The sequence below is a fragment of the Sapajus apella genome, unplaced genomic scaffold (assembly GCF_009761245.1).
Source record: "Sapajus apella isolate SASKATOON/1434 unplaced genomic scaffold, GSC_monkey_1.0 scaffold83, whole genome shotgun sequence".
Lineage (NCBI taxonomy): Eukaryota > Metazoa > Chordata > Mammalia > Primates > Cebidae > Sapajus > Sapajus apella.
The window spans coordinates 2,420,143-2,436,574 of record NW_022437023.1 but is presented as its reverse complement, the minus strand read 5'-3'; the positions used below and the strand labels follow the sequence as shown (position 1 = coordinate 2,436,574).

General features: G+C 47.3%; 1 protein-coding gene across 6 annotated transcripts in view; it reads right to left on the bottom strand.

Annotated features, from left to right (window-relative positions):
- The window catches only part of ANKS1A (ankyrin repeat and sterile alpha motif domain containing 1A), a 190,574-nt gene that overhangs the window by 30,342 nt on the left and 143,800 nt on the right, over positions 1 to 16,432 (bottom strand). For all 6 annotated transcript variants that reach the window (XM_032253473.1, XM_032253476.1, XM_032253471.1 and 3 more), the window contains one exon: positions 2,482 to 2,548. In XM_032253473.1, the coding sequence (XP_032109364.1) occupies positions 2,482 to 2,548 (67 nt within the window). The remainder of the gene's footprint in view (positions 1 to 2,481; positions 2,549 to 16,432) is intronic.

Sequence of the window (16,432 nt, the reverse complement as noted above, 5' to 3'; positions counted from 1 at the left end):
TCAAGGGAAAGCTCAGCATTCACACTTCCAAGGGAAGGGCTCTTCCCGAGGTGCTGCCACATCGCCTGGCTTAGCAAATCCAAGAGGCAATGGCTATTTCTGACTCCCAGCTCTCAAGCACATGCAAGTGATTTTGGCTCCTGCTCCTTGTATGCAGAAAGCAGAAAGCATCCTCCATGGAACTGACTGCTATCCATCCCATCCCTGTCGTCAAAGCACAGCTTTGAAAATGGTAACCGTGTTTGTCTCAGTCCTGAACATCTATTTCCTATAAACACTCGACCCTTGGAAAAGCTTGCAAACGACAACAGAGCATGAGATCGTTTGACTGAGTGAAAGCAACAGACGCTGAAAACAGATCCACAAACTTAGACAGAAAAGCCACCTCTGCAGACTCCAGCATAACCTGAGACTGATAAAAATGGACCAAGCCCAGCTCAGCCCTCTCTGCTAGAACCCAGGGAAACACTGCTGCGGAGGGGATGGTGGCTCCAGGAACCAAGACTGAAAGCTGATGGAGGGAGACTAGCCGGGGAGCAGAAGCCTCTGTCATCTAGGTTTCTTGATATGAGTAAGGAATGATTTCATGGACAAAAAGGAACACAGGGCCCAGTGCAGTGGCTCACGCCTGTAATCCCAGCATTTTGGGAGGCTGAGGCAGGCAGATCACGAGGTCAAGAGTTCGAGACCAGCCTGACCAACATGGTAAAACCCTGTCTCTACTAAAAATATAAAAATTAGCCAGGCGTGGTAGCGCATGCCTGTAATTCCAGCTACTTAGGAGGCTGAGGCAGGAGAATTGCTTTAACCCAGGAGGCGGAGGTTGCAGTGCCAAGATCACGCCATTGTACTCTAGCCTGGGTGAAACAGTGAGACTCCATCTCAAAAAAAAAAAAAAAAAATAAACACAGTTACTGTTTACTGAATATCTCTTTAGCTGAAGTATTTGTATCTACTACTGATTCACAGCAAACCTGTGAGGTTGACACTATTATCCAAAGGTTGCAGATGAGGGGTGAAGGGTGCAGAGACATTAAGTGACTTGCTAAGACATGTATGTCTCTAGGGCCAAGATTTGAACCCAGGGCTGTGAGGCTCCAGAGACCAGGCCATCCCCACTAGGCCCTGTGATCTCCCATGCTCCTTTCTCCCTGATGCGCACACTCAAAGTCCACCCATATGACTTCCTGCCAGGGCCACAGAAGCCCATGGAAGAACCAGAGATGCCACTCGAGACTCACAGGTCAATCCTGGATGGAGCCTTCCGAGTGAGCAAGAAGTTCCGCCCCTTCAGTGCAGAGAGGCATTTCCATGAGGGTGAGAGAGGCCAGGCTCCTGGCTGGGCTGCTTTCAGCCTGGATGCCCTGGTGCCCAGACCATCTTTGGATGCTTGGGGGAACGTGAGACCTGCTTTGAGAGGCACCTTTAAGAGCATCTCACCTGAGAAAGCAACACAGCGCAATCCTATTATCAGAGAAAACAGCTCAGGTGGCCTCCCCATTCCCTGTTTTAAACAAAGGAAACAGAAGCTGACCTCACTACTAGGGCTTAGAAAAGAATGACCAAAGTAGCAGTGACATAGTGTAAGAATGGTAAGTGACGAAGTAAACTGAGGCACAGGGAGCTGTGGGAAGAGGAAACAGCACAGTCAACCCTCCCAGGCGATTCACATGCATGCTACAAGTCTGAGACCCCTGGTCTAACCCAATGCTCTCCCACTGTCATGGATGAGACGAGAGCCGCCTCGGAAGTTGCAGAGACCAACTATTATTTTTTGTAAAGGAGGGGTTTCACCATGTTGTCCAGGCTGGATGCAAACTCTTGGACTCCAGTGATTCGCCCACCTTGGCCTCCCACAGTGCTACGATTAACGGCATGAGCCACTGTACCCAGCTATTTTTTATTTTTTGTAGAGTTGGGGGTCTCACTATGTTGCTCAGGCTGGTTTCAAACTCATGGGCTCAGGTGATCTTCCTGCCTTGGCCTCCCAAGGTGCTGGGACTACAGATGTGAGCCACCACACCTCGCAAGCTTCCATTTAAAGTGGATGAAAATGAGGATGATACTGCCTCTTGTCCAGGGTCATGTGAATTAAAAGATATCATGTACATAAAGCACCTGGCTGAAGGTCTAGCTCACAGTAAGTGCTAAGGAAGACTCCGATCTAAGCCGATCTAAGAAAGCCCATAAAATAGTGAGTAAGTGACGATTGTTCATCTAAAAATTTTTCATAATAGGCAGCTTTAAAATTCATTTTGTACCTTTTCCCCTCCCATATGTAAAAGGAGGCATTGCTCTAAAAATAATAGCAAAATGGGGCTGTCTAGATACTGGAGACTGTGAATTGTAGGAGCACGACGTGGTCTGAAGCTGACCTCTCCCACCCACTGAACGTGTGTCTTCTGTGTTAGAGGAAAGCCCGAGCCAGGAAGGAGCCAAACTGCCAAGGTCTGTGGAGAAAATGGCTGCTTGGTACGGTACCTGAGATCTTCTGCCGTTCCTGAGAAAAGTCAATCCCTTCTCCGATAGAGCTCATGATTTTCTCAATCTGAAATGGAAGAAAGAACAAAGAGGAGAGGCAGTTAGGCTTGGGGTAAACATTGCCAGCTCGCCACCAGGACCACTAGGGGCTGAGACCTCCAGGTCTCTTTCAGATGCTTCCCAGACCAGCACCAGCCTGCAAGGTATCAGGACTCTGCTGCTCAGATCTAAGAGAGGCCTTCTCTGGTCCCAGCCCACAGGGTCTGAAGTATTGGCTTGGAATGGAGTGAGATGGTGACAGTCTGAGCTTAGCTGCTAGAAATACCAAAGAGCCTCCCTTTCGAGGCATCTCTGTTTCACTCCCCAGCAGTTCTCCCAGACCAGCAGAGACTGGGATGAGGCAGCAATCACAGGCCAGACCTGGCCATTTCATTGCTCATGCTAGACTTTAACTTCCATGAGAGAGGAGATTTGCCGGCTTTGTTCCATGCTACCCTGAGTGCCTAGGGTAGTGCCTGGTAAATAATAAGCATTCAGCAGATGACTGATATTGTATGACCACCAGCTCTGGGGAGTGAGGATGATTTCTAGAGTGCCTGCACATAGGAACCTCTGGGAAGGCAGGCAATTACAACTGAATGGAAGGTCTTTTGCTTCTTGGAGGCCAGCAGTCCTGGATAGAGCTCTGTGTTCAGGGGATGAGAAGGGCAGACACCTGTCCCTCCTCTGGACCACAGCAGAGAAAACTAGTCTGAAACCATCCAATGTCTCCAGCACTGCCCCTAGTATGGACCACCTGTCCCAGCCATCTGGCCTCGGTCACTCTGGGCCAGATCCAAGCCCCTTCCCCAGGAAACCTGGCCAGGGGCAGGACTAGGCCATGGGGAACAGCCACCTTCTCTTCTTCCCTTCCTCCTCCTTTTTGGGTTACATTGATAATGAGCTCATTCACTGCTCTGTTTCCAAAGAAATGAAAAGAGGACCTTTTGTACCAGGGTTTGGATGCTTTTTCCTCTAAGTGCAAGTAAGGAACCTGGGTCAGACAATCAGAAAAACAATTCTCCAGCCAGCCTCCAGCTGGCAGACAAAGCTGCACATCTGACACCCAGCAGAAAAGCACACAGCAAGCACCACCTCTCCTCAGGCAGCCAGGGGCTCAGGGAGGTATCTTCCTCCAGCCACAGAAGTGACTGCTGGCTCAGGCTGTCACCCAATTACCTGTTAACCAGATTGCAAGCTCCTTCCCTGAGCTCAGCAAGGCAGAGGGAAACAAATCTGACCTCTGGAGCAAACTGGAGGTGTGTCTCTACGTACTGGCCCTAGCAGCTCAGAGGCACGGGGAGGAGGGAGAGTGTCAGAGCAAGTTGGCTCTGCCCCTTGAAGAAAACAGCTCCCTCTACCCTCATCACTTTCTTTGGTCCTGTCCGTTTCAAGTGCTGCCTCCTTCAGCAGGGGCAGCATGATACAAGGAAAACTACCCAGACAGACAGGCGACTATCCTCACCCTCCCAAAGCTTCCATTTATTTTTATTTTTATTACTTTTTTTTTTTTTTAATAGAGACAAGGTCTTGCTATGTTCCCCAGACTGCTCTTGAACTCCTGGACTCAAGTGACCCTCCCACTTTAGCCTCCTGAATAGATACGACAACAGGTAGGCACCACCATGCCTTGCTATTTTAATTTTTAATTTTTATTTTTTTGAGGCAGGGTCTTGCTTTGTCGCCCATGCTGGAGTGCAGTGGTGTGATCATGGCTCACTGCAACCTCCACCTCCTGGGCTCAAGCGATCCTCCCACTGCAGCCTCCCTAGTAGCTGAGACTATAGGCGTGCCAGCTCACCAAAATCGCCATTTTTGTGGTGCCACATCTGGCTAATTTTTTGTTATTTTTTGTACAGGCAGGGTTTCACCATGTTGTCCAGGCTGGCCTCAAACTCTTGGACTCAAGAGATTCGCCCACCTTGGCCTCCCAGGGTGCAAGGGTTATAGGTATGAGCACTGTACCTGAGGGGGTCTTACTATGTTGTCCAGGCTGGTTTCAAACTCCTGGGCTCAAGTGATCATTCTGCCTTGGTCTCCCAAAGTGCTGGGACTACAGATGTGAGCCTCTGCACCTGGCAAGCTTCCATTTAAAGAGGATAAAAATGAGGATGATATTGCCTCTTGTTCAGGGTTGTGTGGATTAAAAGACATCATGTACATATCCGCACCTGGCTGAAGGTCTAGCTCACAGTAAACGCTCAGTAAAAGGTTAGTTTGCTTTCCACTTCGAGTGCTCCAGCCTAGTAAAACCTATTTTTAAAGTTGTAAAATATGTTTACTTACATTTATTTTTTGATACATTCACATGATTCAAAATTCAAAAGATACAAGATTGTGACTGGAGAAAAGTCTCCCTTACCCATCTCCCAGCTGCTTCTCCTGCATCCTTCTATTCTACTCATATGTAGAGTGGACCACTGTAGCCACCAGGAGGGTTGGCATCAAGCGTATTTTATTTGCCTTGTCACCCGCTGGGCCTGGCACATGGTAAATAGACAACCTATTGAATGAATCTGTGAATGAAAGTGTAGTTTCCATTTCTTTAGAGTTTTCACTGAAAAAGCTGTTCTCTACACCATGCAGCGTGCAGGGGAAATGGTGAGGTGACTCCAAGGTATCCTCTGAAATAAAGTCATCTATATTATATATTTCATTGTTATCATAATCACTTAATATCCGAAGCCCCAGCTGGCCTGTCCAATCAGCATCCCTTGATGGTACAATTTGTGAAATTTTGCCGAAGGGCCGTTGGGCATCAGAGTGAACGGAGTTGAGCACTCCCACTGCTTCTCCGCTCCGCTCTGCTCTTTCCTGCTTGCCAGGAGTCGCGTGCTAGTCAACTGACAGAGGCCAGCAGAAGTCCAGGTTTCTTTTATTTTCTTTTTTTGAGACATGGTCTCACTCTGTCACCCGGGCTGGAGTGCAGTGGCGCAATCAATTATGGCTCACTGAAACTTTGAACTCCTGAACTCCTGAGCTCAGGGGATCCTCCCGCCTCAGCCTCCCGAAGTGCTGGGATGACAGGTGCCTGACCCAGAAGTCTGGGTACCTACCCGTGGGTGGGTATGTGAGGTGTTCCAGATGGCAGACCGGCTGGGAAATGCTAATGGACACTCTCAGAGCGATTTTGCCCGGGGCTAGGAAGTTGTTTTATTGTTCTGTGAACTGCTGTGGCTGAGTTAGCTGAGCTGATTCTAGTTCCAGCAAATCTCAGCATCCTCGGCAGCCTGTAACCCCGGACTCCTCCTCAGCAACTGGAACTGCCTTGGTAGAAGTTCCAGCCCAGGAGGTACATGGCAACTAAGAGGCCCTGTTCGGGCAGAGATTGGCAGGCCCCCTCCCTGGCACCAAAGCAGAGCGTCTGGAGCTGGGGTCCACCTAAGCCCTCAGCCTGGGCTGTGGAGATGGGGAGGAGCCGGAGCGCATCTCTCCTTGCCTCACCCACATAGTCCACAACCAGCAGAGAGGAAATGTGATCATTTTAGTCTAGACAAAGAAGAGCGTTCAGACACAGCAGATATCATTCTAATCTACACACTTCATGCAGTTTAACCTCCTAGGCTTTAGTTAAAAAACAATCTGAATAGGCAGTTTTCCCAGAAATGTTCTGCACTTCAGGGGAAGAGGCAGGTGAAATGTAATGGACGGGCACCATTCAGTGTTCCCTTCTTTCTCTGTGGTTTTGGATGGGTGACACTTTGGAGAGAGATGAGAAATGGCCATGCTTCCTCATCACTGCACTTCACGTGAACTGATGGAGAACTTACACTTGTGTTTGTTAATATAAGAACTTGAAAGTTATCAGTATAATGGCCTCTTGTCTTCAATAAACACTTGGAAATACTCCATTTTCAGAAAGTTTTCAGGATGACTCTGTTTAGACTATTTTTCCCTGCCAGGGCTGTGTAAAATGTATTCCCCATATGGCTGAAAACAAGAACAAAAACAAACACTGGAGATACTGCTGCTCAGGCCATCTGACATCGGCTTGTTTAAACCACAGGATTCTGGTTGCCCACGGGCTGGCAATGGGAGATAGAGCTCTGTATGGGTAGGCCTCCATCCCTCATCACCAGGCAGGGTGTCATGCCGATCGATGACGCCTGGCTTTTTAATAGATACTGGGAGTTGAAGGAGGGGGATGAAAGAGTTATGATGGGTCTTCTGTGTGCCAGGAAGTGTACTGGGCACAGGCAGATCACAAGTTTTGGTGCAAGTTGGCTCCAAGGCCCATGGGAAACCTCCCTTTCAGGATGCGGTACAAGTTATGGCTGTGTGCAGGGCTACTACATGGGGCCAAATATCAGGACAGCAGGAATCAGTCTGGTCAACATGTCTACAAGTTGGGGCCCCATGCAGAGGAAGATGGGAAAGGAATCACTTTCCTTTTACTTTCCTTTGGTGTAAATGGGAGCATGAGAGAAGTTTCTGCAACTGGGTTGGTGCCTGGCATCAGACATTCCCTCCCAACCCCCTTTCTGCTGCCTGGGAGCTGTTGGTGCCCTAGGACCCCCCGGCAGTTGGAAAACACACACCGGTCTCCGTAGGCCTGAGATATAGGGCTGGAGACACCTTCCACCTTGCCTCTTCCACTGGGCACTGATGACTTTATTGGCCCAGAAACACCCTGTGCTTTGCATGATTACTTCCCTGATTAACTGTTTTATGGTGTATTCCGGAAACACTAAAGAATCATTCAGGGGAAAGACCCTGCATCATGCTGTACTTTCCTTAGGTCCCATCGTATGCCTTGTACTCAGCTGGCATGCTGGTGGTGTTCGGTGACAAACGTTTGTTAGCTATCATTTGTTAGCTATCACTAATACCCTTGCCACTTTTACTTTAACAGGGTAAGGGGGAAACGCAACTAACACTCTCCCTTCTGGACCAGTCTGAATTTTCTAACTCCCTTTCCCTCCTCATTTTTATGTTTCTCGACTCTCTGGGTTGCTGGCACAAGGTTGGCACTCCCGCAAAGCACCTCACACTCCACAGCTTCCAGCTGACCCCTTCTCTGAGCAATCCTGCAGAGCCTCGATGCACAGACAAGCAAACATACTATCCCACTTTTCATGTGAAGAAACTGAAGCTCTCCTCCACCGGCACTCCCAAACTGCCTGCAGAGGGCCCTGCTCTCACTGTGGCAGGTGCCGCTGGCAGCCGAGCCTGCCTCCTCCTGCAGGGGGCAAAGTGGCAGACCCTCTCCTCTGGCCAGATGGCCTTGCTTACACAGTGCTCCCCCTTCCCAGGAGCAGGGGGGCTGAGGGACGGAGCCACAGCCTCCTCAGCCTCACCAGATGCTCTGTGCTGATCCCATCAGGCGACTGCTGACGTCAAAATCAGTTCCTTAGGCTGTGCAAAGAACCCTAAAGACTGCTGACAGCTGCATTCCCAGGCCCAGAAACCACATAAGAATTCATCACCATCTCTGTCTTCTGCTTCTTAGCAGCAGACAGGCTCTCAGCCTAGAGTGGGCTTTGATTCCACATCTGAAAAAGGGTCACTGGCCAGGGTCTGGGTGATGTTTTTTTCCTTCTCCCCCCATACTGAATTGCGCATGGCCTCAGGAAAGACAAAGACGGATTGAAGTAAATTATTTGTCCTGATTTTCTAACCTTGTCAACTGCTTTTAGGAGAGGGAGGCAGGATGGGGTGGGGGAGGGGAAAGGCGCATGGCAGGGAATGAATAACTATCTGCCAGTGGGCTCAGGGCTATCCTTCCCGAGGCGACCAGACATGGCCGCTAACAATGAGGAACTCCTTTTGCACAGAGCCGGCTTAGTCTCCGCTTCAGCTGTCTCATCACAGGGGGGCACTCAGGTTGTTACCATGTTTATTGCTGTGTCCCCCGACTTCAATCCCCTTTACCTTGTCACCTTCTTTTTCAATTTCCCATTTTCTGCTAGGCTGAGAGACAACAGAGCTGTTTAGTTTCAAAAGCGCTTTGTCCTTGCCTGACAAAGGCTCCAATTAAAGCCTGCCTTTTGTGTTTGCCCCAGGCTGGACTGCTGGAGAGAGGAAAGCCACAGAGCTTTGGCTTCCAGAGCATGGTCTAAGGCTCCAATTTCCCACTGTCTTTCCCATACCTCTTAGGTTGCTGATATTGGGTCTTGCTCCCAGAAAGCACCTCACACCCCACAACTACCAGCTGGCCCTTTCTCTGACCCAGAGGTCAGGGCTTAAGCCCACAACTGCAACTTGATAGAAAGGAAATACACAGACATGACATGAACATGACCGGGAGGAAATACGTGGCCCTGACCTGACACGACGTGAAGGAAATACACGGACCCAATCCTTGCCGAACGACCTTCTCATACTAGAACAGCTTACTATAAAAGTAATCTTTTACTCAAAGCCCGGAGAAACTGCTGAAAGAATAACAAAGTTGGGAGACCTAGATTCCAATTAACTTTATTATTGCTTGCCACATAACTCTGGGTTATATGCCAAGTACTGGCTTTAATAAGTGGGACAAGAATCTCAAAGATTAATGAGGATTATGTATTTGGGTTCTCGTCCAATGTACGCAATCTACTTTCCATCCAGGAGCAGGCCGACTTTTTGGTACGGTGGGGAGGGGTAAGGAGGATGTACACAAACCTCAGAAAGCCTGCAGTTATCTAAAAACACTGGTTAACCTGCCACCCGATCCTTTGGGCACCCCCACCAGCCTCTGAGTAACCTTCCCTTGGTCTGGGTCTTTCACAGTCTGAATGTCATTACGACACACTGCTAGTCTGGCTATGGATAAAATCAGGCCAAAGAAAACATCCTAAACTTGCACTCAGAATCAATTTCCTCAGCAGTGTGGCCAGGGAAGGGGGTCTCACATCCATTAGCTCCTCAGATTCTACAGGGAAACACCTGTCTTATAATATCAGGGTGGACAGGTATAGGATTCTGAGCACCAAATTATAGGTACTTAAGGATTAAAAACACATACATCTATACTTAATACAAGTACACTATCAGGATCCATCAGTTGAGATTTCCTGCAGTTTGCCACTCCTAATTACCTCTGAACTTGTGAAACAGGAAGAAGGTAGATAAATGAAGTTCATGGACATACAAAAGGGCACATACTGCAATGATTCCATTTATATGAGGTTCTAGAATAGGCAAAAGCAATTTCGAGTGGAAAACTACCAGAAGAGGCTGGGTGAGGACTGGCTGGCTGGGGAAGGCACTAGGGAACTTTCTGGGAGTGATAGTAATGTTCAGTATCTTGATAGAAATTTGGGTTAAACAAATGAATGTATTTGTCAAAACTCACAGAATGACAGACTTCATGTATTTCACTTTGTACAAATTTTACCCCACCCCCACCCCCAAGTAACTATAAACAAACACTGAACTCCAGTTAATGATATACATGTTAAAGTGTTTGGGAATGAAAGTACTGATGTCTGCAACTTACTTTGAAATGCATCAAAAAATAACATGATTGCTAAGTGGACTGAGGGGTAGACAGATGGATAGATGCAAAGCATGTACAGCAAAATGCTAATTATAGAATCCATGCCCTATGTGGTGGATATATAGGCATTCACTACTCGAGTCTTTCAAGTTTTCTGTAGTTTGAAAATTCTCATAGTGAAATACTGGAAAATCTTTCAGAATCAAATCTTTTAGAGAATAATAAATTGTAAGATAAACACAGGTCTGAGTTTCATTTGTAATGAACTCTGCTCAACATGCTAATAAGCAAAGACATGCCCGACGGGCAAAGGAAACAAAGAGAAAGGAATGTGGGAAGCCGACCGCACCATTATTCCCGGTCACAAAGCCTTCTGGGGTAAGGGCTCTCAGCACAGCTTCTGTGTTGTGGTGTGGCTTTCTCTATGCCGGAACCCAGGCTAACCCCAGTCTTGACAGTCTGAAAACTCAATTATCAGTGTTCCCAGGATGAGTAGACCCTGGGAAACTGGCTTATATTAATCAGGGTCAAAAGAAATTGATCCCTACATCTGTGAGTTCCTTTAGCATGGTAAGCAGCACATTAGAATACTTAGCTAGTAGAATATGTTTGTATCTCCTGTCTCCTGAAATCAAATAAAATTAGAAAATCAAATACACCTTCAAAATTCCGTCAAAGCTATGTGAACTACGTTGAAAGCTCATTCACCTTTCCTGAAAACAGAATTCATGTGCTCACAGCAAGGTCGCCCACCGACCCTGAAAGCACTTTTGTTCAACAATGTTAAAACTCAAGACTTACAGGTGTTAGGTTCTGGGCTGGGTTCTTTCAATGGGGTCCTCGCTGCACTAGGCACCAGCTAACTGCCCTCTTGGTGATCCAGTTCCTCCTCATATGCACCCTGGTGGGGATCTGGCATTCTTCCCACTTTAAAGAAGAGAAAACTGGCCGGGCACGGTGGCTCACCTGTAATCCCAGCAGTTTGGGAGGCTGAGGTGGGCGGATCACAAGGTCAGGAGTTCAAGACCAGAATGGCCAACATCGTGAAACCCCATCTCTACTAAAAAATACAAAAATTAGCTGGACATGGTGGCTCGTGCCTGTGCCTGTAATCCCAGCTACTTGGGAGGCTGAGGTAGGAGAACTGCTTGAACCGGGACCCAGGAGGCGGGAGGTTGCAGTGAGCCGCTGCACTCCAGCCTGGGCTACAGAGCAAGACTCCATCTCAAAAAAAAGGAAAGAAGAGAAAACCAAATATGAGAAAATCAAAATAACGTCCACGGGTCACAGCACTGGCCATATGTGGGCATTGTTCAATTCATTATCCATCTAATTCATGGCGTCCAGTATGTTTCAGGTCTAGCTTTCACTGTATTAAAGCTCAGGGTAGGATTTCAAATATACTGGATTGAGAACATTGGAAAGGCAGTATGTATGGGGTGGGAAGAACAAGGACTTATGAATAAAAAAGAATTCAAATTCTGGTTCTGCCACTTAATTAGTTGTGAAACCTTGGATAAGTCATTTAACTTTGCTGACTTTCAATTTCCTCTTCTACATGGTGAAAAAAATTCCTCACTCATGGCATCATTACTATGGGCAAATGACCTGACTTCTCTTCCTTAAGCCTCAGTTTCCTCAAACACAAAATGCACATACCAACAGAGGCGTGCTGTAAATATCTGAGACAACATATAAGAGGTCTGAGTGCAGCCTTTGGTTTCCAGGTAGGGCTCTAGCGAGGAGTTAATTTATTATGACACAAGTTTGAGCAAGCTGTGCATTGCCTTAAAGACACAGTTTTGGTGTAGTTCATTCATTCCCTGAATGACATCACCCTAAAAGGCAAGGTTCTTGCTGCTGTAAGCATGGATGGTAAGATCTGATCCCCCTCCAAAGGCAATGCCTGTCTGCCTCTGTTGCTGGGAGATTTTAGTCCCTGCCGTTTCCTGGGGTCATAGCAGGAGATACCGAGCCTGTTTTCTTCTATAACTTGACCAGATGCCAACCTTGCTTACTCTGGGAAACATCTGTAGTCCTCATAAAACCACAGATGCCAGGCAAATAGTCCACATCCCCCTCCTCCCTTGCTTGTTTCAGTTTAGAGATTACACAGGGCTTGTGATTTACATTCATCTGCTTCCAAAATAAACAAAATTCTACCTGAAAAACAAGTTAATCAAAACCCAGGTTCCTTTTTTGTTTCGTTTTGTTTTAAAAGATAAACCAGAGAGAAAGGGCTTCCTTCTGGCAGAGAACATTTAGAACATGCTGTGTGAACAATAGCTCACTTCCTGGACACTCAGCTGGAGGCAGCTTCTCCATTCAGGACAAAATGTTTTATGTGACGGAGTGACGCCTTTCTACACCACAGCTCTTGGGTCACAAACCAAACCGGAGGATCCAAGACAACACCAAAGCAAGGAGAGGGAACAAGGTCTCAAGTCAGGCCTGCTCCTTCTTATGCAGGCCATGGCTACCTCCATCACCCTCACCTCAGAGAGAGCTGGCTTCCACAGGGCAGGGTCTGCAGGTAGTGAGATGCTCAGAGACTGTGGAATCAGCTTTGCCGCTTTCAGCAGCATGACTGTGAACAAGGAACTTGTTCTTCCCACACCTTAGCTTGATCACCTAGAACAGGGATAACAACACCGACCTGGTAAGCTTGTTATCAGCCTCTGCTTAAGTGAGCTGCCAGTCAGCTAACTGCACGCCATCTCGTCCCTCAGTGAGCGATGCCAGCGTATGGCAGTGTCCACACCGGGCAGGCTCACTCATGCACACCCTTGGCCTTCCGCTTCCACACACTCAGTGTTGCCCTTACCAAGAGTCAGCTGGGATCATTTCCAAAACTGCTTATGATGGTTATATTTGTGATGAAAATAGAAAATTTAATTAAACATTACATAAATGATGAAGCCAGTGTAATAGAGCCTTTCTGTGACAACCAAGCAGGTACTCTGAAGAGACTCAATGATGAGATCACTTTTCAAAATGTGCTCTTGAATTAAGTGTGGTTGGGGAAATAAGTTGTAAAAAAATTCCAAAAAAATTCTGTACTCAGATTGCTTCACAAGTGGCCAAATTCTGGCTTTACTTTTAAGAAACAAACTAGAAATTTTAGTCAATGGTGTTTTATGGATGTGGTTCATGTAATAAAAGGAAGGCAGAGAACTCCAAATTAGCAGGTCTACATTGGAAGAAAGGGCCCAGCTCCACACCAAGAGTGCACAGCTCTCCAAAAGGGTGCACAGCCATCCATTTGGGGTTAACCTGTTTGTATTCTTTTTTAAAAATGACTCCCTCTTTTGACAGGGTTTTGTAATTAACCGAACCAAACAACCCTCATCACAAGTGGCCATGTAAGAGGCTTCTACTGGAACAATGGCACATGTGCAAAGCCTCTGGAGGAACTGGCAGCAGTGCCTCATAAACAAGATAGCCGCTGTGACCGCAGAAACTCTCAAGCCACCTTCACCATCAAATAAGTCAACTCCCAGAGACACAGAACCCCTCTCCAGCTTTTTCCTAAAAAGTCTCTCCTCTGCGGGCTGGTAAACCACCCCAGGTGACTCCCAGCGTATTTTCAACCCTTCTTTCTTCCTCATCAAGGTTCCTGTTTGAAAAATGCTTTACACATTATTGATCACTGCCTCCGTCCAGGGTGAACCAGCCAGGCCATGATCTCTGGGTTACAGACCACGGGCATTAGCAAGTCACAGGCTCTCATCATCTGTCAATCCAGGCTACCTCAGGCAGTCAAACTTCCAAATGGTACGGGGTGAAGAGAAAACTGCCCCCAGCCCACCTCAAGTTGAGCACACAGAGAGCGAGGGTCACTAAGTTAACTAAGACCCTTCTCCCCAAAATGGTCCTCCTACCTACCCTGACAGACCACGAGGGACAGAGGCAAAAGCAGGGGGAATCCTCCAAGTCTCATAGACCTATTCTGAGGCTCAAGGGCATCCAAGGTCAACCAAAAGAAAATGTCTGAGCTAGGAACCAATGTGTACCCTGCTCCACCCACAACACCATTGCAAAGAATAATTAATTATGGAAATGGCAACCTTATGTCCCCCAAATATAACCATGGAGGATATGACAATTGGAGACACTTCACGGGAAGGACAGGTACATGGAAGATAATTACTTTCGAAGTTTCCTACATAACCCTCGCCTATAAACAAGGATGCTAATGCCTGCTTCACGGTACAGCGTGGGGATTGGATGCGATGACCCAGGGAGTGTGGCTGGCACACAGCAGGCACTGATGAGCACTGGTGCCCTTTGTGGACTGACTGCATCTAAGCTTTCTGCTTTAGAATTCTTGCAGCAGAGGCAGCCTGGCTGTACCACCCTGATGCAAACCTGCTCATGTACACGTAAGGTCCGAGGATAGCTCCTGGTCTTTTGACACATGTGCACACCTCTTCAGCTTCTTTTATATTTCCCACTAGTGCTCCTACAAGATACTAAGTATTGGGTGGGCTCAGACAATACCCAGTGGAAAAACAGACAAAGACTTTTTTTTTTTTTTGAAATGGAGTTTCACTCTTATTGCCCAGATGGAGTGCAATGGCACGACCTTGGCTCACTGCAACCTCTGCCACCCGGGTTCAAGCGATTCTCCTGCCTCGGCCTCCCAAGTAGCTGAGATTACAGATGCCCACCACCACGCCCGGCTAATTTTTTGTATTTTTAGAAAAGAAAGGATTTCACCATGTTGGCCAGGCTGGTCTCAAACTCCTGGCCTCAGGTGATTCACTCGCCCTGGACTCCCAAAGTGCTGGGATTACAGGTGTGAGCCACCACACCTGGCCACAAAGAGCTTTTAAAAGTGGTTATACCTTATGATTCTTAGGGAGGGATTTGTTTAGGACATACATTTTTCTTGGATCTGAGATTTTCCCTGAAGAGAAAATGAGAGGGGAAAAACATGGTGGCTAACCCAGTAAACGTGTGGCATCTTCCCACTTGAAATTCCTGCAACTGTATCCTGACTGTCTTACTGCTAAGTTCCTGTGTCAATATTCTCTTACATCAGCCCATGCTGACCTCAACCACAAGAAACTGTGTTCTTTTCTCTTCAAAAAAAAAAAAAGAAAAAATGAAATGTTTCTTAAATTCCAAAGAACATATTTTATAGTATTGTAATTTCAACAACAATAAAAAATGACCCATCCGCATGCCTGCTCTGCTCCTCTGAGGCCACCACCATCCTGAATTAAATGTTATATCCTCTGGTTTTTCTTTAACCTACCATCTATGTCAGTGTTTCTAAACCATACAGGTTCCTGTCTTTTTTTCTAGCCAAGTGAACAGGAACACAACTTGATGTCCTCAAAGTAGCCCAATAGGTTCTGGAACCAGAGCTCAGATTGGTCACCTCCCTCTGGCTGGCAGGAAAATGGGACGCCACAGAAGGGCCCAGCATCTGAAGAAAGGGTGGTACTGGTAAGCAGAGAACAACAAGCCCTGGCTTCTTCTTGGGCTGGCAGTGTGAGGATTCCCGAGAAAACCCATTCCCTATATGGGCAGCAACATGCAACAGCTGGGAGCTAAACGTCAGGTTAAAGGATACAACCCCATGGGATTACCAGAAAGAACACAGCCTTTTCAAAGCACGTCGGTGAAGAGCATCTGTTCCAGTAAAGGCCTTGTCGACTTACACTCTTAGGTTTCTTGGTAAGTGCGGCTTGCAAGTTTCAATTACGGAGTATACAGATTTTCTCAGGAAAGACATTAAGAAAAGTGGCATGCAGGGTGAGGGAAGGGAGAAAAGATGGCCGTGCAATCCTCTCCACTTTGTAGACCTTTGCAGTGGGAGACCGCCGAGCAGCCCACTCTTCAAAGGCTATCTCTAGCCTCAGCCTGCAAGAAGATTCCAGAGCGATCACAGCCCACCAGACTCAGCTGTTTTATAAGCCCTGATCACTGCCAATAACTGTTCTCCAGGGGCTTTGTGTATGTGCTAGGAGGTAGGGACCTTCAGAAAAAGAGTGGAAGCTACAACCTCAAGACATTATCTAGAGAGAAGACAGAGGAGCCAGGGAAAGAGCTAGTTTATTAATGTTTGACCAAGACTCAGGACAACTTTTTTTTTTGAGACAGAGTCTCGCTCTGCCACCCAGGCTGGAGTGCCGTGGCGTGATCTCAGCTCACTGCAACCTGTCTCCCGGGTTCAAGCAATTGTCCTGCCGCAGCCTCCTGAGCAGCTGGGATTACAGACATGTGTCACCATGCCCAGCTAATTTTTTGTAATTTTTTAGTAGAGACCGGGTTTCACCATGCTGGCTAGGCTGGTCTCGAACTCTTGACCTCTTGATCCGCCTGCCTTGGCTTCCCAAAGTGCTGGGATTACAGGTGTGAGCCACCACGCCTGGCTGACAACTATTATTTTGAGTATTTCTCATAGCTTTATAACATCCCCATTGTTGGCTATTTACTGGTTATTTTCTGCAAACCTCTAAGTTTCCCATTTTGGTTTTA